The following is a 24,735-nucleotide window of genomic DNA, read 5'->3' as shown; positions in this document are numbered from 1 at the left end:
AATCTCTTCTACTGTGCTTGTCGTCTGCGAGAAAGAGTAGCCCCTACACCTACCTCTGCCAAGAATTGTGTCGGCAGTGCATCTTCCGCTTATTACGAACAAAGTCGGTCCCCTACCAGAGGAAGTTCTCTTCTTAAGAAGTGGCTGAGCTCAGTTCCAACACCCACATCGACATTATAGGTAATTTCTGCGACCTATTTCTTGTCCAATTTGAATTGTATCGTTGAATTCCAGGTTAGGGTTTGGAGAATGTCACTGCCGTTACTGAGGGTCGAATAATTCTTCGATTTTTTTGTTAATTTCCGTTGGATTGTGTTCTGAATTGCAGATATCTTTGTGAATTTGTTGGACCAATTTCATGTGACCGAACCTGTTGTTTATTACCGCCGTTTGTTGCTTAACACATAGCACAATCTGTGCTCTGTACATTAGTTGTTCGATGAAATGTTTGTGAGAAAATAGAGTATCTGAAGAGCAGATATCTTACGGATTGTTTAGTTGGTTTGTTTTTTTTTTTAAACTTCGATTTCACTTTGCTTGTTGTTCGAGCAGGTCTGTATGAAAGTTCAATTTATTGGCAGCTCTGTTTCTGTGCTCTGTACTGCATTTGTGAATCTGATATGCAGTTTGACAGTTATTGTACTGATCGAAAAGAGTTGTAACTTATGCACGCTTCAGTTCGTTTGTCTGTTGTTGAACTCAAATTTCACTGATTGGATATAATCTTTCAAAGGCCTTTTGGATATATTCTCCTGATTGTATATATTCTCTTGATTGTACTCTGATTGCATACAAAATCATAGAACGGCCCATATAGGAATCAGCTCATAGTAGTTCATATGCACTTATGCTCTGATGCAATTGTTTTAGATAGGTAATGGGGTGATCGGAATCAACTTCGACTTACTGGAAGTTCATAGCTTGTAAAAATATAAGCATCATGTCCAGAGTTTCTACAATAATTATTGGCATCTTTAGTAGTGCTGAGAATGCGGTTGTCTTTTTGTGTTAAGGTCCTGCATTCTGACTGATTAGGAAGCATTTGGCAGCTTCAAAGTGTACTTCAATGGGGAATATTGTTCACTGTTTATTATTAATAACATTAATTAAAGTGCGCATATTTCTATTCATCGCTTAAACTTTACAAAATTTAATCTTTTTATGTTACTTTGCTTGTTGTGTGAGCAGGTCTGTATGAAAGTTTGGTTTATTGGCAGATGTGTTTCTATGATCTGTACTGCATTTGTTCGATGAATTGCAGTACAGAAATTGTACTGATCGAAAATTGTTGCAGTGCAGAATGGTTTCAGTTGGTTTGTTTTTTTTAACTCTGATTTCACTTTGCTTGTTGTTCGAGCAGGTCTGTATGAAAGTTCGATTTATTGGCAGCTCTGTTTCTGTGCTCTGTACTGCATTTGTTCGATGATATGCAGTACAGAAATCTGCGTCTGTATGAATAGTTCGATTGACTCGATTTATTTTTACTGCATCTGTGCTCTGCTCTGTATTTGCAGCTCTGTTTCTCTGATCTGTACTGAATTTGTTCGATGATGTGTGTGAATCTGATATTTACTGCATTGGACTGATATTTGCGCTTAACAGTTCGTGGTTTCATAATGGTAGTTACGTGCGTGGCTTTGTAAGTTTTTGCTGCAGCATTTAGAAAGAGATGGCCCCCAAGGGTGATGGAATACTTGAGTAGACAGATGCATTGGAGAGTGCTTTCATTGACGTGTTGCTCGAGAAGTTCACAAGGACGCATACTACATCTTGGAAAGGAAAGGATTGGTAACAAATGAATAAGGAGCTGGAAGAGCAATTTCTAGGCACCACTCTCGGCAGCAAGAAGTTGCAGCAGAAGCTTCGCAGGCTGCGGACCCAATACACGCAGTTCACTGAGCTTGTTTCGCACACTGGTGTCGGTTGGGATGAGACAACCAACACGGTGAAGGCGAGTGCTCATGCGTGGGACAAATTTATTAAGGTATAGTAATAATAACCTGACTTACTAATGATTTCCAATTTGTATGTTTTTAGTGTAAGTCTTTACTGTGCAACTGTTCATTTTTATTTACATGCAGAAGAACAGTGGGTTCAAGAGTTTCCAAGCAAAAGGCTTCAAGCATTACAACTCATTAAATGAGTTGTTCAGATCTAAGACAGCAACAGGTGTGTTACGAATTTCGTCTGCAGAACCACCAAAGAGCCCAGAAACTTATGCACGCATGGAAGAAGACTTCCTAGCAGCAGCGGCAAATCGGGGAAAAGAACCAGTCAATCTTGAAGAGGGCTCCGGCGATAGTGATGACCCGGTCCATGAGGTTGCCGAACCTGTTGTTACAGCGTCCCGTCGGCAAGTGCGTAGAAGGAGTTCCAACGCTGACTCCCGATTGCAAGAGTGCCTCGACATGTTGAAGTGCAATATGAGCAGAAGGGAGAAGGAGAGAATTTGTACCCCTCCGACATCGAAGAGAAGTAAATCTGTGACGAGCCCTCCGAAACCAGCTCCGGGTTCTATCGAGGAGTCGATGGTTGTACTGAATGTTTTGCGTCCACAACTGTCCATTGAAGAGTACCTCGGGGCCAGTGATTGTCTAGCAAAGGATGAGCAGACAAGGCGTATGTTCATGTGCTTGCTCGATGATACAAGGCTTTCATGGGTTCGTCGCCTTTTTGCCCCTTGAGTGGGCATTATGCATCCTCAACTCTATCGTAATTTCGTATCGTTTAAATGCTATGACATTAATAAACACTTCCCTTTTATATTTGTTGTGTGTACAAGTACGTTGCTTTGATTGTTTGACTTGGTTATATGTGAATGCTGTGCTATTTGTCTATTTTGTTTGTGCATAATTTCTTGCATTCGTATACAGTGGTTGAAACTTGATTCGTTTCACCGTAAAAATCCAACTTACGTAGTTGATGCCATTTTGTTTCTCACTATAGTCCGCTGAGCAAAAAGGAAGGCACGATGCCAAGACATGGTAATTCACGACGAAATGAAACTCAACCAAGTGATGAAGAAGATTACGACAATGAGCTTATGTGGATTTATCTTGCGCTTGAGAGTGCAGCGGCCGAACAACATGTCCCGCGCAACATTCCTTGTAGAACCTCAACGCTACAAGGTAGACATTACATAGAGGAAGTTCTTGCCAACGACACAAGGTGTTTTGAGAATTTCAGGATGCACCCTCACGTATTTCATAACTTGTGCGATACGCTAAGGGCAAACTGTAGAATCAGAAATACAAGGAAAGGTACAACCGTCGAGGAAATGGTCGGCATGTTCTTAATGGTTGTTGGACATAGTACGCGATTGTCGGTGGTTGCCGAACGCTTTCAGCATTCTAAGGAGACGGTGTCACGGCTCATCAAGGTAATAGTTAGAGGAATTCATTCATTGTCACCAACATACATAAGACGGAGGAACGTTGACGTGCAGCCTGAAATTCAGAGATGCCGAAAATGGTACCCATTCTTTAAGGTATGAGCTGTAGAATGAGATATTAATTTGGCAGTTAAGTTTTCCAATTAATTTGTAATTCGTATTCTTTCCATTATTCTCGTAGAACTGCATTGGAGCAATCGATGGAACACACGTGTCGGCTACTGTTCCTTCATCGGCGAGAGGTGCGTATCGCGATCGAAATAACGAGATTACGCAAAATGTTCTCGCCGCTTGTTCGCATGACATGATGTTCACACATGTCGTGACTGGATGGGAGGGTTCGGCTCACGACTCGAGAATTTTGTCCGATGCCACTACATTGCAGACATTCCCCGCTCCATATGGTGGTAAGTTCTTACTCATATCGCATGTTTTGTTGTCAATCGCGTATGTATTTCCATAATTACATTTTACAACTCTTATATATTAGATCAATATTTATAATATTGCAGAACAATATTATGTTGTTGATGCTGGATACCCCAATATTCCCGGTTATATGGCTCCTTACATAGGGCAGAGGTACTATCGCAGTGACTTTAATGACGACACACCACCAACGACGGAGAAAGAGTTATTCAATCAGCGACACGCATCCGTTCGTAATGTTATCGAGCGGTGTTTTGGGGTGCTGAAGAGCAGATTTGCCATACTGCGGTCAATGCCAAATTACGGCCCGGTTTGCCAAGGACAAATTACTCTTGCATGCTTCGTATTGCATAATTTCATTCGGCTTAATAATTATCACGACAGATTATTCGCAGAGCATGGAAATGCATGGCAATATTACGATGAATTCCGAAATCCTCCACATCTAATTGGAGATCGGGTTGACGTAAACATGAGAAGCAGGGAAATGGATGCATTACGTAACCGTATTGCAGATGCAATATGGCAAGCGGAAACAAGATGAAGTCGATAATAAATAAAATGAATGGATGTAATAGATAATTGTGTATAATGAGATTGTGTGTTTGAATAAGATATGGGCCCCACCAGTTTGACTTTTCAAATGTGTGTTTTGTCGTGTAGTGTAGAGTTAAAGTTAAAGTTAAAATCATGGTGATTTTAACTTAGTAACCAAACAGGGCCTTAAATTTTTGTTAGTATAGAAACATAGAAATTTGAGTCATATAAATGAAAAATTCTCACGTCAAGAGATTTACCGCTAAGTGGGCCTACGGTTATCTTGTTCGAATTAAATTTAGTCGGAGTTCACTAAATTTTTCGATGCTAAAAAAGAAGGGAAAAAAAAAAGGATTGGAGGGTATAACCGGAATTTCAAAGAATCGCCAGCCGGCAACGGTATCATCTAACTGAAGCACTTGCTCAGACAGTCCGTCGCTCAGTTCCCCGTACCCGGAAATGGCGGCAATTTGGGCGCCGCCGCCGTGTGGCGCCTCCACTTCCTCTCCTTCTCCGTCCTTCATCCACTCCAGAATGATCTCCTCCTTGACCCGTGTCATCAGTCCGCCATGTGTCTTCTCTCCCGAAGGTCTTCTCCGGTCTCAACCAAAGAGCTGGAGGAACCGACGGTTCTCCTCAGTTGCGGCTGCGCCGTTCGACTTCTCCCCTCCCCCAATCGATCACGATGTAGTCGTAAGCTCTTCTTTCTCTTCTCATGCCTTCTTAACTGGAGTGCGAACTTGGGTATTCGCAACAAACGTGAAATGCTGAGTGATGGAAAAGTTCGACAGTTCTATTGAAATTGTATTGGCAGGATACCGCGGTGGTTGCAGGGGCGAAGGTTTCGGAAGATGGGATTGTCGAAACCTATGATAATGATGATGAAGCATTGTATGCAGCAGATAATGGTGTTGCGGTCTGTGACTCTGTGGCCAGTCCTGTTTTATATGATTATTATCGTCGCTAGCACTTCATCCTCTCGCTTTCGATTGCCGAGAGCTGTTCGAATTTGCTGTTACGTATAGCAACCAATTGTTCTTCTCCACTCCATGAATAAATCTAAAACATCAGGAAATCGCAATTGTTCGAATTCCAGAGAACCATTTTCCCAATGTGACATTTGGAATTTGATACCTCGACTGTTCAGCCTTCTCTTTGCATCAATTAGCTAAACATCATACTGTGGGATCGGCAGTAGAGTTCGTTGATGAATGAACTGCAGTCGAAAGGTTTTGCCTTAAGAAAAGTGGGGAATTTATATGGTAGTTCAACCTGCATTTTTGCTGATTCTATTCGTTTAACTGATTTTCATATGTCTTATGGTCTAGGTTGTGGATTTGTCACATTATGGACGCATAAGAGGTATGAGAAATTCCCATTCTGTTTGATGGGCCTTAGGCTAGACATGTGTCGTACACTTGTGTGCATTCATTTATGTAGTTGAATTGTGCCTTCTAGTTCACTAGTGCTTTCTATTCAATCTTCTCCTTGATGCCATATATCCACGTGAAGTCAGGGGAGAAGATCGTGTCCCATTTCTTCACAACCAGAGTACTGCCAATTTTGAATGCCTTCGTGAAGGACAGGCAAGTTGAACTCACACAAAGCAGCGTGTAATTTTATCGCTTTAGACCCTGCCACAATCTCATCTTCTGATGCGGCCATATGTTTTATAGGGATGCGACACTGTTTTTGTGTCACCAACAGCTCGTACGATCGATATTGCTCATGCATGGGTCATGGTAAAACTTAGAGACAATTCTGTTTGCATGTGACTTCATGGTTCTTATTCTCCGGAGTTTCACTGGTGTTCCTTGTACAGAGAAATGCAATTACTTTAGTGGTCTCTCCAGTTACCTGTAAAAACATCGTAGAAACGCTCAACAAGTACGTCGTTTTTTGTGCTAGATTGGATGGTCTAATTAAATTGTACATAACGACCTTTTCGTAGTTTAAATGCCTGAACTTTCCATGGCATGTTTTTCTTGGATATTTGATTTGAATTTTCTCGCTCTTGCATGGATAGGTATATATTTTTTGCTGACAAGGTCGAGATCCAAGATATTACCAAGCAGACATCCTTCTTTGTCCTTTTAGGATCTAAGAGCAGCCAAGTATGCTATTATCAACTCTGTTTTTCTTTCGTATTTTTGCTTTTCACAGGCTTTGAACTTGATTGCCCTTTTTGTTTACAACATTACTTGTAAACAGATTATGGAGGATTTGAATCTCGGGGATCTTGCAGGACAACCGTACGGTTCACATAAACATTATAGTGTAAGCTTCATAAATGTTCTATGCTGATAGGTCATGTTAGATGTCATTTTCGCGGATGCATTGATGTCAAAGCATCAGGTTAGCATGCACGTTGGCAAAAGCAAGAGGATTTTATTCTTGTCAATTGAATCTCTCAACAGTTGAAAGATGAGACATATTTCAACCTATATGGGCATTTGAGAATGGCACCCTTGAATTAACTTTTCCATTGTTGATGATTCAAGTTGTGGAAGTAGATTGAGATATAATGAAAGATCACGGTTCAATTTTTTGAAATATTGGAGGTCTACACATCTGAAGAGGACTTTTACTTATAGTCTGATTTCTATGGTTTCAGGTGAATGGAATGCCAGTTACCATTGGAGTGGGAAACCTGATTTCTGAAGAAGGTTTTTCCATGTTAATGTCACCTGCTGCTGCCTCATCAGTGTGGGATATTCTTTTGTCTCGTGGTGCCACACCAATGGGATCTAATGCATGGGAAAGATTGAGGATTCTGCGAGGTTCATAACGATTAATTTTGGAATTTTGGTTGATTTTTGATAAAATGACCTTTTAAGTGCCTTAAGAGACAATTCATCTAGCCATTTGGAGTAAAGTTGCAAGTATTGGATAGAGGAGAAACGATGCAATGTAAATATGTCACGTTTTTCTAACTGGTAATTTCTTTGTGACTTGTGAGGATTTCTGTTATCATGAGAATCTACATCCTATACTATCCTTTGCTAGTTGCCTCTTGCTTCCACATCGACGGCCTGAATTTCTATTTTGCAGGTAGACCAGCCCCTGGAAAAGAGCTTACAAAAGAGTTCAATGTTCTAGAAGCGGGTCTGTGGAACTCGATATCGCTGGACAAGGGTATACATATTTCCTGTTTAGTAATATAAATAATTAAGGAAATCAAGAAGATTGACATAACTATGAAATCGCAGGTTGCTACAAGGGGCAAGAAACTATATCTAGGCTAATCACATACGATGGGATCAAGCAGAGTCTATGGGGTCTTTATCTATCTGCACCAGCGGAACCTGAGAGCCCTATTACGCTTGACGGTAAAAAGGTACATGAGCATTTGATCTTCTGCAATTGGGAGGGCAATCCATTTATTTTATAAATAAATGTCCACTCTACCATTCGTCATATATTGAAGAATCGGAAGGAGCTGACGCTGCATGACCCTACTTAGGTGGGGAAGCTGACGAGCTGTACCTTAGGGAGAAAAGAATCAGGGTACTTCGGGTTAGGCTACATCAAGAGGCAAGCTGCTTCAGAGGGTAGCAACGTCGTCGTTGGAGATGGCATTACCGGGAAACTAGTGAAGGTTCCATTTCTTGCCAATCAACGTCCTCCCCCGCCAGTGAAGAAGTGAGGCCCCTGAGATCATATAGATGAATATGCGGGATGCTTTGCATGGAAGAAAGGCATGAATTTGAAATGCACAGCTTAAGAATGCTACTGTTACAGTCGCTGATGATTAGGTAAATGGCTTTTTACCCCGAATTGTGAACGCAAGGGGAGGTGATTGGAAACTGAGACGTACGAGCAACCGGTCTAAGGCTAACTACCATGCCACCCTCGGTGGTCTGATTCTGATATCTCAAATTAATTGGGTCTCACTTAACATGAGACTTGGGATAGTCAATGTTCTCGTTCCCACGGAATACAAATCTTGTGTAGACTTGGACGATCATCTAACTTTAGAATTGTCTCGTACGAGCCTCGGTCGGTAATCGGTTGGATCGTGTAGCTAATTGGTTGAGCAACAAATTCTTTGGGAGTTAGTAGCAAAAATGTTAAACTGGGGACACTCTCCGGAAAGGAGGTCTAATCGCATCCATGACATAAAACCAACATAACATCAATGTGTGGAATTGGAAGATAGTTACCTAGCTCTGAATTGGTCTACAATACATGCGATTGAAGGTATATGTACCATACATTCAAAATTTCAACCATTGAAATTTTTTGAATTTTCATATTTGAAATTTGAAGATTAAATCGCAGCCATTAAATACATGTATGTGCCATATATACAACTAGTGTTCATCCAGCATTGCACGGGAGTTTTTCATAAGTTATTAATCAAAATTAGTAAAACTACTTATAATCAATATATAATTTTTAATGCTTTATTTCATGTATTATGTTCATGGACCTCCCTTGTCACAAAAAAAAAAATTATACTTGATTATATGTTTCACGGTTCTATTTTTACCTTTGTTAGCGTCATTTTCTTCATTTATTAGGAATGAAGAGACATGCATGATTTAATACAAATATTTTTCATATAAAAATAAATGTTTATATATTGTAATGCTTTTAACATAATCAAGTACGACATCTTGATCATTTAATATAAGTGCATTGTTGCTTATTTTTTAAACTTATGTGGACGTTTTGCACAAGATTTTAATATGATTGATATTCTCTCGAGTCTTTTATCTAATTTTTGAACATGCTTTAATTTCTATCTCAGCTTGTTAACCTCCTAATGTATAATTAACTTGACTTCATTTATAACTATATAAATATAATAAAATACGGAAATTGGTCCTAATTATTACAAAGTTTTTCTTTTATTTTAGGATAATTACCTTAGAAATATTTTTTAAACACATATAAAAAAGAAACTCTTCTAATATGGTTCACTTGATATAAATATAATATAAACATATATTTATATAATGCACACATATTGTACCTAGACAACCCACTTCATAAATACAATTCATATGCATATACATGCATATAATAATCATATAAACTATTGACTATTGAATTAATTAGCATATTAAATATGTTCAGGGGTCAAGTGCTTGAGTATTTTTATTTTAAGTTAGTTAGCAACAATATTTTGTTGTTCTAATAGATTAATTTGTCAAAATTATAAGTTTGAGGCAACAAATTTTAATTTTTATGATTTATCGTTTCAGTTATTCAACTATAATGAAAGCATTTTCAGTCAAATGCTTGGATATTCTAATTTTAAATTATAAAAGTGACTACATTAACTTTTAATTAATCAATTAATAAAGAATATATCGGTAGAGCCATAAATTCCTTTTTTTCGTGATTTATGGAGTCTAGATATCCGCAAACAATAAATAAATAAAATACTATATATACATATTGTACACATTTTATATTTTTACTTTTATTTAATTTCATAATAAAGTAAGGGGTTAATATTAGTACACATGTGCTTTGTTTGGTTTCATAATATAATTCAACTCCACTCCACTCCGCTCCACTCTAATTTATTCTTCTATCAATTCAACATGCAATCATGACTTCTTCTTCTTCTTCTTTTTCTTTTTAATCTTTTTCATTAATTTAATAATAAATTCTCTTACATACTTTTTTAAAGTATTATTACAACTAAATTTTAATACTAAATTCTCCAAACTATTTATTATTTTTTTGTCATTTTCTCCAATTTCATAATAAATTCTCACATTTTTTTCCTAGCTATTATTATAATAATAATTTCTCCAACTATTTTGTCTCTATTTTATGGAGGTAGAGTTATCCAAATGCTCACTTAATGTGTCAATTCTTCTATACCATATATATATATATATATATTGTTAGAGGTGTCTCGTGTCAAGCCGGGAAGACTCAAAGATCCAGAAACAAGAAAGAAGAATCGACCGAAGAAAAGGAAACAATCAACAAATCGTACCATGGTGAAAATGCCAAATGTGCAACGACACAAAGTATAGAGGCGATCAACAAAGTTTGCCATGGTGAGTTTGGCCGAGAACAAGATAATCCTGCGATTTGATTTCCGTTTTGGTGCGATTTCGTTGTAATTCTGAATCTACTTAAAGAATAAATCTTCCTAGGTAATTTAGGGATATTTTGGATATATTCTAGAGGATATTTAGGGTATTGTATCTATATATAGGGAGTGAGTCTTGTAGTCAAGGGTACAATGTTATTAGAGACGGTGAGTGTTAGGTGAGATCTTTCGGAAATCTCTCGGGAATATTTTCTCTATAACTCTAAAGTCTTAGAGCGAGAATGGTGAGTGAATTAAGAGGTCGGGAAAGACTCTTCTCGGTGAGGTTTGGGTTGGTAAGGGTGCTTGGGAAACATGAGTCATATCTTGGTTGTAATCTCCGATTTTTTAATCTACTGGATTCTGCTGCTCTGTCCGTCGATATTTCCCTCCGTCTGAGGGTTTTACCATATATATTTGGTATCGTTATTTTTCCGATTTTTCGCGATTCTAACCTCGTTTGGATGTCTTTGCAACAACATGTATCGTAGAATTTTCCAAGAGGAACCACAGTAAAAACCTGGCCTGATGTCACTATAAATTTGCTTCTTACCTAGAACAACTCATGCCTCCCGTTACTCATGAAGAGAACGAAGCTGGGCTATTCCAAGTTCTCCCCCGGCACGAGTGCTGCTCCAATGATGGCACTGTGGGTTGCCGCACTTATTCGTCCCTGGCACTGCAGCCGCCGCCGCCTGAGACCACAACGCCGATGGCAATGGCGCCACAGATTATCCCTTGCTTAAAGGTCCTACTCCCCACCGAAATGGAACTCATTAAAAGCTTTTGAATTAATATAAATGGTGTCGATTTGATGCATTGCTTCCTGCTGTAAGCCAATGCGGGGTCTCCTGCAGCTGGGACATGCGTGGGGAACAATTTCCCATCACGTTCCCGGATTTTTGGACCATGTAGGCCACGCCATGGGCGGAATCATGCGACCTACTCCGGATTCGCGTAAACTCATGTGGCCCTAGGCTAATCCACTTGGACATCATCGTTGCCGTCCCTCTAGCAACTGGTGTACGTAGCTGCTCTTATGTAACAACCTGCATCATCGATGCGCCTGCGTGCGTAAACTTCAGCTAGTTGTTAACGCTGTCTTCTTTTGCCTGTGTAAGCTTTTATTGTTGTGATCTGTTGATAATAATGACGATGATGATCCCTCGTCGGTTTGTGTATTATTAACAGCCTATTCCCATTGCACTGTCGGATTATTATACGTACACATTTAAAGGTCGCACAAATGGTTACTTCGATGACTACCGCAAAACTCCCGATCGATGGACGGTGTGGAGGAAAAGTCAAAAGCGCACCAGGCCATGCCACCGCTTCCGCATACTCATCCTGGCCCGGATCGTAGCAGAGCATGGTCCAAGTGCAATAAGAAGCCGCTCAATGAATACAATAGATACCCTCTTCTTCATTGTATAGGAATTCTTTACGAAGAATCACATTTGTTAAGAATACTACGAATCTCGAGTCTGCGTTCTTCGCTCAGTTGTAAAGGGAATTCGACGAAGAAGGTGATCCTCAGCTCACCTCTCCGGCTCGGGTCCTTGGTACAAGGCATTCCCTGGCCCGAGATGGCCTTCTTGTATCCCGGATATATGATCTCCTCGAAGCTCAAGGCCATCTTATCCCCTCCTAGCAAAGGTACCGAGAGCGTGCACCCTGTCAGCGCCTGCACCAGCGGGATATCGACCGTGGTCTCCAGGTCGTCTCCTCTCCTCTTGAACAGAGGGTGCCGTTTCTCCTCGATCACGAACACTATGTCCGCCGGCAGGTAACCGGGCTTCTCATCGCCTTTCCCCTCAAACATGATCTTCGTACCTTTCCTCCACCCTGGCTCCACGCTGATCTTCAGCGTCTCATCCTCTTGAATTACTCTGCCCCATGCACATGCAATAATCACATACAACGTTAGATCATGATCTATCCAGGTTCGGCTCAGAGTCGCTTGACTAATCCGACTATCAGGCGGTCATTAGGTTTAAAACACATACCCGGCCTCCGAAAGGACGTCTCTCGTGATGGTGACCTTCTTGATGCACCCGGTAAGCAGCTCCTCGAGTGTGCACTCGAGTTTCATCTCGATCGGTTGTGGCTTCTTCCTTGCTGACGTCTGCGAGTACACAATCTTGATGCTGCTCGTCGTCCTCGACATAGTCCTAGTTGGTGTCCTGCAGGTCGATGTGCTCCTTGAAGCGGCAGTCGTAGTGGTGGCTCTCTCGGTTATTGCCTCGGAGCCAGAGGGCATGCTCGGTGTCTCACTCCTCCCTCTCCCGACGCTGCTGGTCGTCCTCCGCATAGTCCTCGTCGGCATTCTGCTGTTTGATGCGCTCCTTGAAGCCACGGTCGGTGTGGTGTCTCTCTCAGGGGCCTCCGGTGCCGTGCTACTCCCTCCCCTGATGCTGCTCGTCGTCCTCGACATCATCCTGGTCTTGCCGCTCGACGTGCTCCTCGAAGCGTTGGCCGGGGTGGTGGGCCCCTCGGGGGGCCCACGTCCCACCTTCGACATCATCCTCGTCGGTGTCCTGCATGACGCGCTCCATGTAGGAGTGGTCGGAGTGGTGGCCGCCACCTCGGGATGCTCCGACAGGCCATGCCCCAGCTTCCGGCTTGCACTCCTCGAGAGGGACCCCAAGCCACCGCTGAAGAAGTCCGCCACGGAGTTGCTTCGGCGGCTTGCTGTCCGGGAGAAGGAAGATGGCGTAGGGGTGTGGCTCCGTCGGCTGGCACTCTTGGAGAGGAAGGAGGAGGAGCGGCGGTGGACAAAGCTGTCATCGATGCAGCTGCCGCTGCGGTTGTGGCGGTGGTAGAACGACGGGTCATTGGCCTCCCACGACGTCGTTGCGTCCTCGCTGCTGGAAATCCTCTCTGCATTCTTCCCACGGCTAGATTCCTATGGTGGCCAAAAAAAACAAAAATCTATCAAAAATCACAAAAAAAATGAAAAAAAAGTGAGAAAATTTGAAAGCTATTCCTATTGAACTTCGGAATATTTTCCTTTTCATGGACACTTTTTCCTTAACAATCATATGAAATATCCGAAATTTTGAATAAAAAATTTCAGAGCTATTCCGTAATAATATATCAAAAGCTCTTTAGTTACGTGATGTTATAGTGTACCTTGGCGGCGTCGTGGGTTGAATGATTGACCTTGAATTTGTCCGAAGTAGAATTCTTGTGGTCATGATCATGATGCCATTTCATGGTGATGAACTTGTACGCCTTAGAGATGTCAAGGATGCTCGATGCCTTGCTGCTGCCACCGGAGAGGCCCAACAGGGTGTATAGATGTGTTGGGCTCGACGAACGGGGTTCAGCCATCCTCATCGACCAAATGAATCCGTCGAGCGATTTTGCGATTCGGATGTGTTCTGAGGAAGAAGAGAGATCACAATGAAGAAAAAAATGAATCAATTAGAGAGTATGGAGGATGAGAAAAGGATGGATAAGGAGAGAGGGCAATAAGAGAGGGAGAGCGAGTCCAACTCAAAACGTTCATTCGTTGGTATTTTTAGCTATAATTAGTTATTTAGATAAAACTAAAATCCCAATAAGAAGTATAAATGCATTAATTTGTAATAAACCAAATTCTGCTTGTTTTCATTTTTTTCTACATAAACCACGAAGTCATTTGGACAATCGATTCGATTTAAATCACATGCAGACTAAATATAGATTTTTTAAAATCAAAATATAGAAAATTATGTGAAATACTGTCATGGTAAGAAACTAAAAAAATAAACAAAGGGTGAAATTAAAATCTTGATGAGTTATTTTATTGTGTTTGCTTAGGACACCAAAATGAAAATACGGAAATGCCAGGAAAAAAATTACGAAAAAGAAAAAACATTTTTATTCAACGAATTTTTTTTTTAAAAAGATTGCATGAAAGAGATATAAGTTAGGGAAAATTACCTTCCCTCCCGAACTATGGAGCAGGGGCACTTTCAACCCTCAAACTATTTTTTGGGAGTATTTTGCCCCTTAAATTATTGCAGGAGGAAAATGTCGTCCCCCTTGTTGTCCATTTTGCTGTCAATTTTAACGGGAAAACCATGTGTTGTGCACATACTCAGGAAAAACTTTTAAAAAAAGAAAATCGAATTATGAAAGGAAAAAAAAAGAAGAAGTTGTCATCTCCTTTTGACCTTTCCCTGCCAACCCCCTATCACCCTATCGGATTACCCCTTCCCCTCTGACGGTCCTCCCCTTAGATGAACCCCGCGTTTCTCACAAACCTCGCTAGAGAGTATTGGCTAGCGAACCACCCTAGCTACTGTTGAGGCTCAAGAACGTCGCCATCGAACCCCCTTACCAACGCATGCACAAGAACACACATGCTCGCGAGGTCGGTAGTGGCCTGACCATGAGGACTTGACTTGTGGCAATCGGCAATCTCAATACCTATCTCTCTTTGTGTTCTCTATGTCTTTTCTCGGTAGGTTAACAATAACGATGGCTCATTGGACAATATCCTCTGGTGAGGTTGGAGAAGGAGGTGAGGGTCATTAGAAGAAGAGCAGCAGTCAGGTGGGAAAAGAGGGTCAGAGATGATGCTTTTTTATTTTTTTATTTCGAATTTCTCTCTTTTTTTTCCTCCCTCACGAGTCATGTGCATGGCACATGAATTTTCCGATAAATTTGACAACAAAAGGGACAGCAAGATGCCCAATTAGGCTTTCGAATACTAGAGTTCACACCAAAAAAATGGATGGCGGGAGGGACATTCTCCTTTAGCTATACCTACCAGGGCAAATGTTCCAAAAAATTAGTTTGAAGGGTAAAAGTGCACTGGCTCTATAGTTTGGGGGAAGAAAGATAATTTTCCCTATTAATTAACAGTAAAAAATATAAAAATTGAGCGAAAAATTAAAATCCCGCCACTTCATCGCGGGCTCTCCATTACGAATTTCTCTCTCTTCCCTCTCGCCCTCTCTCTCTCTCTCTCTCTCTCTCTCTCTCTCTCTCCACTGTCGATTTCGTCGAAAATCTCAGCGAAGCAACGCAAGCTTGTCACAGTCCTCCTCGCTCGCTTCACCGGAGAATCGCTCTCGGAGGCTCTGCCGCTTAGGTCGCGCTTGGATCCTCACAAAATTGTCAATCTTACGAGTCCCGTGTGCTGACGAATATGTTGATTGATGCCTCGGGACGAGCCAATGAGGTAATGTCCGCTCTCCTTTGGCCATTTCTCATGGAGTATTGTGGTGAACCAACGGAACGACTTTTGTACGTGTCTTGATTTTTCGCAGTGAATCAGGGGGAGATGCAGTGCTTCCCAAGGTGAACTGGTCGGGTCACGCCACTGCTCACGAGAACTTCTCGAACCAGTCTAAGTATCTGTGCTCCAATTTCCTTTACTCCTTGCCTGAGCAGAAGCCTCCTTCCGAAGGATCAATGAGCTCGCGGTGCGTTTCTACTGTTTGTTAGCTCCGCTGTTCTTTTGGGTGTAATTGATAATGTCGAAGCTTAATTAGCCTGTCATTACCGGTTACGAAGCCATTTGAGGGTCGCCGCGTTTTTTTTTTATTTTCTCTTCAGGTTAATGGCGGGTCGGCCGGGTATATTGCAAAGCGCACAACTTCAAAAGGTAAAGCCGTTAAGTAAATGCCTCATGGGTGTGATCTTCTCGTATCAAGAAATGCAGCCTTAAATTGCTTTTCTTTCAGATGTTTCTTCCTCGGTGGAAGTTTTACTTTCACAAACTCAATCAATTTGAAAGCATAATGTGCCCAACGAGCTTTTGCAGTTGGGGTAATGTGATTAATGTTATTTGAGATTAGTATTACTATTACCTGATATCCAATTGGTCATATGTCTGCTTCTGATGTAAACTTTTGTAGGCTTGGTCTGCTCTTTCCGGTCTTAAGATATCTTCCAGGACACACATAAGACCGGGGAAGACATTGTCGGTTATGAGTGAGAATCCCAATTTTTCCAATGAAAGTACCAAGAGAACTTCAGTCCGGAGAGTGCCCAGTTCCAACGCATATCTTGAGTCTGTGGAGACAGATAAAAATGCTGTTTGTAACAGTAACAAACCTGGTGTCGGTAGCAGATGCATACCTAATCAATTTCCTGCTGGTAATATCGTGGTCTCAGAAGGTGGGAGTTATACACATGGGCAAAGTGCAGTTGAAGGGATTGCGGCTAGTAGAATTCCTGAGCAAGCTTACGGTGCATTGACGGGCAATAGCAACAGGAACAATGGCCCAGTAAAACCTTTAGTAGAGGTTGTGGATGATGAACTCGACGATGACGACATTCTCAGGGTAATCTAATTCAAATTGTGCTGTAATGAAAGTTTATCTTGGAAAGGACAAAATGGTTTGTTGGTGAATATGCCATTCTTCAAAGGTTCAACTCTTGAGTAGATGGTATCTATCTCTTTCCACTGACACTGCCAAAATGCATTTGCTTGTCCTTCAGAGCATTGATGTCGACCAAATAGTCATGGAGCACTACCAAACATCAGGTACACCACAACCATCAGTTTCTAAGCACCCACCAGCAACTCCATCTGTCAACAACTTTGCACAACTAGATGAGAACCCCTTGCCACAAGAATTGCTCTCAAATTGCAGTCATGGCCTGATGGTACGCGTCTCATTTGTGTTTTTCTAAACAAAGCTGCTTCATTAATCTTAAGTGAGCTCGAGACATCCGATGACTCTGAATGAATGCAGTTAGGGCTTTGCCCAGAAGCTGCCGGCCACTTGCAGGAAATGAAGGATGTGCTAATTGCAATATCAAATGAACTTCTGGATAATGCTACTGAATTGAGTCCAGAAAGGGTGCAGAATCTTCGCCAAGATAGGTATGCTTGTACCCAATCTGTCACCATCTTTTATTACATATAGATTTATAGATAATCTATGGAGATTTTGTTGTGATTGTTGTTGAAGCTCAATCATGCGCTGACAATAGTTGAAGTCTTCATGCTAGCAAGAACTTTTCCCTTAAATGCATGCAAAATAATAAAGCTTCATGTACAAAATAGTAAATCTTGTCTTATGAAATCTTTTTCCACTTTGGATTGGTAGATTTGAAGCATAAAAGTTATACTCAAGAAGTAGTCCTCTAAGTAAAACAATGCCCTATCTCATGCTTAGTGTTTCAATTCTACCTTCAACTGTAATTGATACCCATATTGGAAGTTATAGTCTCCAACAGAACTCCTAATCTTGAAACACCTTTTTGCATGTATATATTCATCGAGAGTTGCTGTGACCTTCTTTTGGTTCTAACATCTGAACCATTAGGATTTATGAGCTTTTCGCAACTCATAATGCAGGACCAAGAGTGGTTCAAGGATAATGATAGGAAGATGGATTGTGGTAAAACTTATGGATCAAGTGGTTGCATAGCTTGTCTAGATTCTTGCACAAAAAGCTGGTGACATGAGAATGTATTTTATGTGGTTTTCACAGGCAAAATCTCAATAAGCAAATCCAGAAGCTTGAGACGCATCTTCATTCTACTATGGTTGACGAAGAGAGGAAAAAGTCTCACTTTTTGGCATCCACAACTACTCCAAATACATTCCAATACGAGACACCTAAGGCATTTGGGTCCCGTGTAGAACCTTTCAGATTTGATGACCATATTAAACAGAGCAATGAGCCTGGTGGATATCCTGGGTGGAGTACATCATCAGTTTCATTTACTTCATCAGATCTGTTTGGTGTGTCTAATCCTGTGGATAGAGGATCATACATCCCAAAGTTCGTTGAAGTTAATTATATCGAAGGTTCAATTGACAAAAAGTGGAGTAACAGGAACTTTCCATGGGCAAAGAAGCTTGAGGTTTTTGTCAGCAATGCTCATTGTTCTCATCTGTATTACATGTTCAATTTTTGCCTCTTATAGTGTGCTCTATATTACTCTTAGGACAATAACAAGAAAGTGTTTGGAAATCACTCCTTCCGCCCTAATCAGCGAGAAATTATCAATGCAACGATGAGTGGATATGATGTTTTTGTTCTGATGCCTACTGGAGGAGGAAAGAGTCTGACGTATCAGGTAGGGAACTTTTGAGAATTGTCAATTTTTGGTGTTATCACTGCTCGTGCAAAGTACTTTTTTGGCTTTAAATTATTGTCTCTAAATCTGGCCATCTAGTTAAAACTTGTATATTAGTTGCTGAACTATGATAATTTTCATGTTCAACAATTGGAAAGTGAGTTTTTGCTACAATAGTCCGTTTGTTAGATAACAAGTTGATTCCATGTAACTGGAATTTTTGAAGCTTACGAAAGGTGCATTTAACTAATACTATTTTCCTGTTCTTGTAGCTTCCTGCTCTTATTTGTCCAGGTGTGACATTGGTGATTTCACCCTTAGTTTCACTCATCCAAGACCAGATAATGCATCTACTGCAGGTATAAGAGTCAAGCCATCAATATACCGATTCTGTTTTTCTTCTTTTGCTCCTTGCAAGCTGCTTTTGTAATAGCTTCTTTATTTGTCTATCACAGGCTAATATACCAGCGACTTACTTAAGTGCTGCTAAGGAGTGGAGTGAGCAGCAGGAGATTTTCAGAGAGCTTAATTCTGATTATTGCAAATTTAAGCTGTTATATGTTACACCAGAGAAAGTTGCTAAGTGAGTATGGGTCCGTTGTTAATAGTATGATGTGACTAGACTGCTGTAAAACTCAAGCATCATCAGACAGCATTCTCCGAAATCTGGAATTAGCTAGTACCAGCTTGAAGATGTCTAGCCCGAGACACCTTGGTGTTAACTAGCATAGCCAATAAGTACAAGGGAAATTTTCAGCTAAAAATATCTGTTGATGTTCATTTGAAACAGCTCCGACGAAGAATATAATTTCTGCAGTAAAAGATCTTGACATTCATAGAGGTTTGGCTTTATTGTTTGCTTTCCATTAACAGCTCAGAATCCTCTTTATCCTTTCATTGCAGGAGTGATGTGTTATTGCGGCATTTGGAAAGATTGCATGCCCGTGAGCTTCTTGCAAGGATTGTCATTGATGAAGCCCACTGTGTGAGCCAGTGGGGACATGACTTTAGACCTGATTATCAGGTTGCATGTTTTTGAAAATTTTCTAGGCTTTTGAAACAGTTACTAAACCCTTGTTTGATGCCAAACTATTCGTAAATAAAATGCAGGGTCTTGGGATTCTCAAACAGAAGTTTCCTACCACACCAGTCTTAGCTTTAACAGCCACTGCAACAGCTAGCGTGAAAGAGGACGTTGTCCGAGCTCTTGGTCTTTCTAACTGCATTGTCTTCCGACAAAGCTTCAATCGTCCAAATTTGTCGTGAGCATTTAACTTCTAAAAAGTTTCTGTCAGCTTTCTGTTTCCTTTTAATTTTTTTAATTTCTTGCTTTCCTCTCCCTGTTCTCTCTTTTGGGCTAAGAATAATGTTTATTGCTGATTGTTGAACAATAGCTAATTGTGGACATTTGCAGGTATTTTATAGTCCCCAAAACAAAGAAGTGTCTTGAGGACATCGATAAGTTCATCAAGGAAAACCATTTCGATGAGTGTGGAATCATTTATTGTCTGTCAAGAATGGACTGTGAAAAAGTTGCTGAAAAGCTGCAGGTTTGTGGAAGCTCATAGTAGATTCTTGATGTTGAGAACTTCTTGTCAACTTTTACATTCAGGATTCCAACTCATAATCTGAGGGAAAAGCCATTTTATTTCTTACTTACAATAAAAGAATTCATTTAAACTAAAAAGAAGCTCATGACATTCATGAAGTAAATTATAAAGGAATGCCAACATCTGCACTGACATCAGACACCTATGGAAACTAAGGCGAAGAATTCAAAATGCTTGCACATATTAGTCATAGAGATGGTGTGGTTGATAAGAACTTCCAATATAAAAAACTGATGTCTTGTCTCTGGGAAGCATGCTATTGACAAATAATGCATTTCTTCAGGAATATGGACATAAAGCTGCCTTTTACCATGGCAGCATGGATGCCGGTCAACGTGCATTTATCCAAAAGCAATGGAGCAAAGATGAAATCAACATTATTTGTGCCACTGTGGCATTCGGAATGGGTACATATGTTTCCAGTACTTCAAATACATGAATGCTTCAATTAAACAGCATACTGACCTATCCCTTTTTAGGTATCAACAAGCCCGATGTACGGTTTGTAATTCATCACTCTCTCCCTAAATCAATTGAAGGTTATCATCAGGTAATTTCTTGTTCTCAGTTTTTTCTTTTGAAATGTTTGGATACAGGAATTGTCATTTATTTAAGTTCGGACTTCTGAATAGTTAGTGGTGATGGTTTTATGTTATTGACATATGTAGGAGTGTGGCCGAGCTGGAAGAGATGGGCAGCGTTCATCTTGTGTCCTGTATTATAGCTATGCTGACTATGTAAGTATTGGGTAGGAATAACTAGTTTTACCTGTGGAGCTTTATACTTGCGGCATTCTTTACATCAAGGAATATAATGGGATTCCAAATGTTTGATTTGTTTCCTGTTTTGCATGGTCAGATGATATGATGCATCAGTTTCAATGTGTTGCATTAGAGTAAAGAAACATAGACCTAGCTTAATCATCTCTTTTTCTTTCTTTATCTTGTGCAGATAAGAATTAAGCATATGATTAGCGCAGGAGTAATGGAGCAAACTCCATTTACATCGGGATATAATCGTAATAGTGTGGCAAGTTCAGGAAGGGTACTGGAAACAAATACAGACAATCTTCTGCGAATGGTACTTGGAGCAAAGACTCTAATGCTGCTTGTTTGGAATCCTCTTTCTTTCTTTTTGTTTTTTTCCCTCTTAATTTTCAGAGCTAAATATTCAAGAATTGCAACTTCTAAAATGGTCTATTTCGACTATTGCAGGTTAGTTATTGCGAAAATGATGTTGATTGTCGGCGTCTTCTCCAACTAGTTCATTTTGGAGAAAAATTTGATTCCACCAACTGCAAAAAAACATGCGATAATTGCATCAGAATTACAGAATTCATAGAGAAGGATGTGACTGAGATCGCAAAGCAACTGGTTTGGATGTTTTGCCATTTTGGTTCTTTCAAATCTCATTTGCCTTAGCTTAAGAATCTGTATGCAAATTGCTGTCCTGAAAATTTCTACTAAACCACTGTTTTCTCATGTTGACTAGGTTGAGTTGGTGAAATCAATGGGACAACAGTTTTCCTCGGCTCATATATTGGAGGTTTTCAGGGGTTCACTGAGCCAATATGTACGTGGTATAGTTGAAATCAGTTTTCGTTTATTACCTGGTTTTTTTGTGAACCTCTTGTTTTCACATTATTAGAGCATTGTAATAGGTGAAGAAACAGAGACATGAAACTCTCAGACTGCATGGAGCTGGAAAGAATCTTTCGAAGAGTGAGGCTTCTCGTGTACTGCATCACCTTGTTACAGAAGATATGCTGGTAGAGGAGGTTAAGAAAAGTGACTTTTATGGATCTGTATCATCGGTATTGAAGGTAGGTGCTTCCCTAGCTCTTCTGATGCTCACATATTTTATCTTAAAGCATCGAGTTGAGACAAATTTTCTGTTATTTTCTTCTAATAGGGTGTGATTGTTTGATTTTTCAGGTCAATGAACCCAGGGTTTCCGATCTCTTTTCTGGCATAAGAACGGTTACATTGAGGTTTCATGTCATTCACATGCTTCCTTTTTTTTAAATAATCGGTGCTTCTTTTATTAATTTCATTCTATTCAATAATATGTCTGCAGGTGATATTTTCTCATATATTGAAGTACAAGTTTGCATGTTACATGCTTATCGAACAAACATAACTGCATTTTGTTTTTCGTTTGTCTAGATTCCCTTCCTCTTCAAAACTATCGAAGTCAAGCAAATCTGAAGCTACTCCAGCTAAAGGAGTGTTGACAGCTGCGAAGCTGAGTCGTCAACAAGGAGACAGCTGCACTTCCCAACCTCAATCTGAAGTAGACTTGGTACGTTTCTTTTCTTTTCCTTTTTTTTTTTTTTGGGTATTTGACTTGGTATGTTATATACACATTCTATCGGTCTAGATATTAATTTCCATCCGTGGGTTTCGATAGCCAATTGAATTTTCTCCTATTTTTTTGGTTCAGAATCTCTCGGCTAAATTATATAGCTCATTGAGAATGCTCCGGACTATTCTTGTTAAAGAAGCTGGGGAGGGGGTGATGGCATACCACATATTCGGGTGAGCTGCTCGACCAAGTTTCCTCTTATTTTTTCTGACCGAAATAAGTTTGTAATAGACAGATGTAGAGAAGGAATTAAATGTAAGGGTGCGTTTGCTCATTTTTTGACTTTTCATTTAACAGTGGAGAAAGAATACATGCTTTATGGCATAGCATATTTCTTTTAATGATCCACGTTGATATATGGAATTGGGTCTCATTAGGAAAAAGATCAGCTTTCTAGGAAAAATCATGAGTTAATGATCATGCTTTTACGAATTTTGGGGGAGACTGGTAAACTTTGGGAAATTTCCACAGTTGACATATATGGTTTTACTATTTTGCCAGGAATGCTACATTGCAGCACATCAGCAAAAGAATTCCTCGAACGAAGGAAGAGCTTCTCGAAATCAATGGCATTGGCAAGTAAGTTTCACCTAAAGTTTATGTAGATTGTATCCTCCGTGCACGGATTTAAAGTTGATATATTTTTACTTATCAAAAAAAAGAAGAAAAAAGTTGTATTTTTCAAATCTACTTCAGGGCAAAGGTGAGCAAATACGGTGATAGGCTACTCGAAACTATTGAAGCAACCATTAAGGAGTACTACAAGACCGATAACAAAAACAGCAGCGGTAGCAATGACAGCACGGACTCATGGAAGAGGAGAAGAGACGAGAACAGAGGCCCGAATTTGTCTTTTGAGGAGGACGAGTTCATGAAAAGCACTGGGCGTTCGAAGAAAAGGGCCACGATGAAGGAGGAAGATTTTCAGGACTGCCTTGATGATTTAGATTTCGAGGATTCTGATTGCAATTTCGAAATAGATGGCTCGAACCCCAACCCCGTAAAGAACATTGGTGGACGAGTTCTACCTTCCTGGGGTTAGTAGAGGAGATTGAGAATTTACTAACCCTTGTTGTGATCAGTTAATTTATGATGCGAAAAGAAAATGACAAGAATCATAACCTTATGGTCTCGAATTTCTGGCTGTCGAAGATGAGTACTATGCTATCATTTGCAGTAAATGTAATAATTCGATATGCAGCATATGTAACTGTACACATAGTTTCAATAGGGGCAATTTTCTTTGCCTCGTTTCCATTTGTTTGTGCTGTGCGCCTGATCTCTCGATGAAATGCGGGAGTCTGATTGAAATTTCGGTGCTTACCATATGATAAAAATTTATCGCGGTCCAAGTACGTCTGGTTATGATCTGAGATGGATAAAATGATGGAGAGACACAGGTTGTCGCGTCACATTGTAAGTCTGGTACTGTTTGGGGCCGGCATGTCATAATCCTGCTAGGTTGCATCGTGACGCATCACATGGCTGAAGTTTTCACATTGGGTAAGCAAGGAAGAGATCTTTAGCACGAGTGCCCGATCTAACGCATTCGTGAACATATATAAGTTGTCGGTTTCCGTGTATTGCAGTCGACTCTCTCGGGGTCGGGTTTCTGTAGATTGAAAGAAAGAAACCGATAATCGGACTATATGCTTTCTCGAGAAAGGTAGAAAATCGTCGGACCTTGTTTCGAAATCGAAGAAAAGCGAGGGAAAAAAGACGAGGGAATCTCTCTGGGTCTGTTTTTGTTCAGTTACGTCCTATGACCAAACTTTTTCATCATTGCTTCACTAAGAGACATCATTAGTCGCTTTAACTCTGTTACAAACCACACACAATAAACCATTCATCAATAATGAGAATAAACATGGCAAACTAAACACTCCGCGTAAAAGATATCTCCGAATCATCGCGACCGGGTCGAGATCGCTGTCAAAGCAGAGCCGATGGAAACTCCGGACATATAAATCTCAAGCAGCATTTCTCGGTTTTCTTGGGAAAAAAGTAGTTTCATATCCAACAAACGATCATGTTGATCTCAAAACTTTGAAATACGATTTTTTTTTTTTTTGGAATTTCTGATTGTCTGTTTGGAAGGTTACAAAAGACCTTTGTTCAAGAATCAATCATTCCTGTCACCAAATGGCAGAGGAAGGGAGGAATGGAATTATATCATGTTACGATGCTCTTTCTTGCAGATGAACGTACACATTTTGGCCTCTGAGTTCTTCATCTCTCACGAGATTAATTTCCAGCCTCTTATGGTTTCCTGTCACTAAAGCTGGCTTTGCCTGCCAGCCAGTCCATTTTGCCCA

General features: G+C 40.3%; 4 protein-coding genes across 6 annotated transcripts; 3 read left to right on the top strand and 1 right to left on the bottom strand.

Moving 5' to 3' along the window:
* Positions 1 to 2,971: 2,971 nt before the first annotated feature.
* Positions 2,972 to 4,269, top strand: LOC116203220 (protein ALP1-like). Its single transcript, XM_031534888.1, has 4 exons — positions 2,972 to 3,487; positions 3,573 to 3,798; positions 3,904 to 4,130; positions 4,216 to 4,269. Exons 1-4 carry the CDS (start codon positions 2,972 to 2,974, stop codon positions 4,267 to 4,269), a joined length of 1,023 nt encoding a protein of 340 aa, XP_031390748.1.
* Positions 4,270 to 4,771: 502 nt separating this feature from the next.
* LOC116206353 (putative transferase At1g60990, chloroplastic) lies at positions 4,772 to 8,350 on the top strand. 2 transcript variants are annotated; one of them, XM_031539195.1, is made up of 12 exons: positions 4,773 to 5,050; positions 5,172 to 5,273; positions 5,686 to 5,719; positions 5,870 to 5,943; positions 6,034 to 6,099; positions 6,180 to 6,244; positions 6,384 to 6,471; positions 6,569 to 6,634; positions 6,972 to 7,137; positions 7,409 to 7,492; positions 7,567 to 7,694; positions 7,821 to 8,350. In XM_031539195.1, the coding sequence occupies exons 1-12, from the start codon at positions 4,817 to 4,819 to the stop codon at positions 8,001 to 8,003; spliced, it is 1,290 nt and encodes a 429-aa protein (XP_031395055.1). In that variant the 5' UTR covers positions 4,773 to 4,816; the 3' UTR covers positions 8,004 to 8,350. The 2 variants fall into 2 exon arrangements, with proteins under 2 accessions (XP_031395057.1, XP_031395055.1); XM_031539197.1 differs by lacking the exon at positions 5,172 to 5,273 and having other exon boundaries at positions 4,772 to 5,050.
* A 3,464-nt stretch (positions 8,351 to 11,814) lies between these two features.
* LOC116203344 lies at positions 11,815 to 13,869 on the bottom strand. Its single transcript, XM_031535032.1, has 3 exons — positions 13,548 to 13,869; positions 12,422 to 13,320; positions 11,815 to 12,304 (listed from the first exon to the last, which is right to left on the bottom strand). Exons 1-3 carry the CDS (start codon positions 13,752 to 13,754, stop codon positions 11,857 to 11,859), a joined length of 1,554 nt encoding a protein of 517 aa, XP_031390892.1. The 5' UTR covers positions 13,755 to 13,869; the 3' UTR covers positions 11,815 to 11,856.
* Positions 13,870 to 15,328: 1,459 nt separating this feature from the next.
* On the top strand, positions 15,329 to 23,623 carry LOC116202265 (ATP-dependent DNA helicase Q-like 4A). Of its 2 annotated transcripts, none has more exons than XM_031533746.1 (25): positions 15,329 to 15,588; positions 15,685 to 15,832; positions 15,966 to 16,014; positions 16,268 to 16,696; positions 16,854 to 17,021; positions 17,111 to 17,241; positions 17,855 to 18,230; positions 18,315 to 18,446; positions 18,719 to 18,805; positions 18,902 to 19,029; positions 19,350 to 19,470; positions 19,557 to 19,708; positions 19,861 to 19,996; positions 20,340 to 20,463; positions 20,536 to 20,606; positions 20,725 to 20,793; positions 21,008 to 21,136; positions 21,271 to 21,429; positions 21,548 to 21,628; positions 21,717 to 21,878; positions 21,991 to 22,046; positions 22,222 to 22,357; positions 22,499 to 22,593; positions 22,922 to 22,999; positions 23,117 to 23,623. In XM_031533746.1, the coding sequence occupies exons 2-25, from the start codon at positions 15,822 to 15,824 to the stop codon at positions 23,460 to 23,462; spliced, it is 3,426 nt and encodes a 1,141-aa protein (XP_031389606.1). In that variant the 5' UTR covers positions 15,329 to 15,588; positions 15,685 to 15,821; the 3' UTR covers positions 23,463 to 23,623. The 2 variants fall into 2 exon arrangements, with proteins under 2 accessions (XP_031389606.1, XP_031389605.1); XM_031533745.1 differs by having other exon boundaries at positions 15,677 to 15,832.
* The last annotated feature ends 1,112 nt before the right edge of the window (positions 23,624 to 24,735 follow it).

This window comes from Punica granatum, chromosome 4, assembly GCF_007655135.1.
Source record: "Punica granatum isolate Tunisia-2019 chromosome 4, ASM765513v2, whole genome shotgun sequence".
NCBI lineage: Eukaryota > Viridiplantae > Streptophyta > Magnoliopsida > Myrtales > Lythraceae > Punica > Punica granatum.
The sequence above is the reverse complement of the archived record's forward strand: the minus strand, read 5'-3'. Positions and strand labels throughout refer to the sequence as shown.

Coding starts and splice junctions, on each gene's coding strand:
- LOC116206353 (XM_031539195.1), top strand. CDS start 4,817: ATGGCGGCAATTTGGGCGCCGCCGCCGTGTGGCGCCTCCACTTCCTCT. Junction 5,720..5,869: donor ACATTATGGACGCATAAGAG/GTATGAGAAATT, acceptor ATCCACGTGAAG/TCAGGGGAGAAGATCGTGTC. Junction 7,493..7,566: donor CTCGATATCGCTGGACAAGG/GTATACATATTT, acceptor ATGAAATCGCAG/GTTGCTACAAGGGGCAAGAA.
- LOC116203344 (XM_031535032.1), bottom strand. CDS start 13,754: ATGAGGATGGCTGAACCCCGTTCGTCGAGCCCAACACATCTATACACC. Junction 13,321..13,547: donor CAACCCACGACGCCGCCAAG/GTACACTATAAC, acceptor TGGCCACCATAG/GAATCTAGCCGTGGGAAGAA. Junction 12,305..12,421: donor GACGTCCTTTCGGAGGCCGG/GTATGTGTTTTA, acceptor TGCATGGGGCAG/AGTAATTCAAGAGGATGAGA.
- LOC116203220 (XM_031534888.1), top strand. CDS start 2,972: ATGCCAAGACATGGTAATTCACGACGAAATGAAACTCAACCAAGTGAT. Junction 3,488..3,572: donor AATGGTACCCATTCTTTAAG/GTATGAGCTGTA, acceptor TTATTCTCGTAG/AACTGCATTGGAGCAATCGA. Junction 3,799..3,903: donor ATTCCCCGCTCCATATGGTG/GTAAGTTCTTAC, acceptor ATAATATTGCAG/AACAATATTATGTTGTTGAT.
- LOC116202265 (XM_031533745.1), top strand. CDS start 15,566: ATGCCTCGGGACGAGCCAATGAG. Junction 15,833..15,965: donor GAAGGATCAATGAGCTCGCG/GTGCGTTTCTAC, acceptor TTTTCTCTTCAG/GTTAATGGCGGGTCGGCCGG. Junction 23,000..23,116: donor GAAATCAATGGCATTGGCAA/GTAAGTTTCACC, acceptor AATCTACTTCAG/GGCAAAGGTGAGCAAATACG.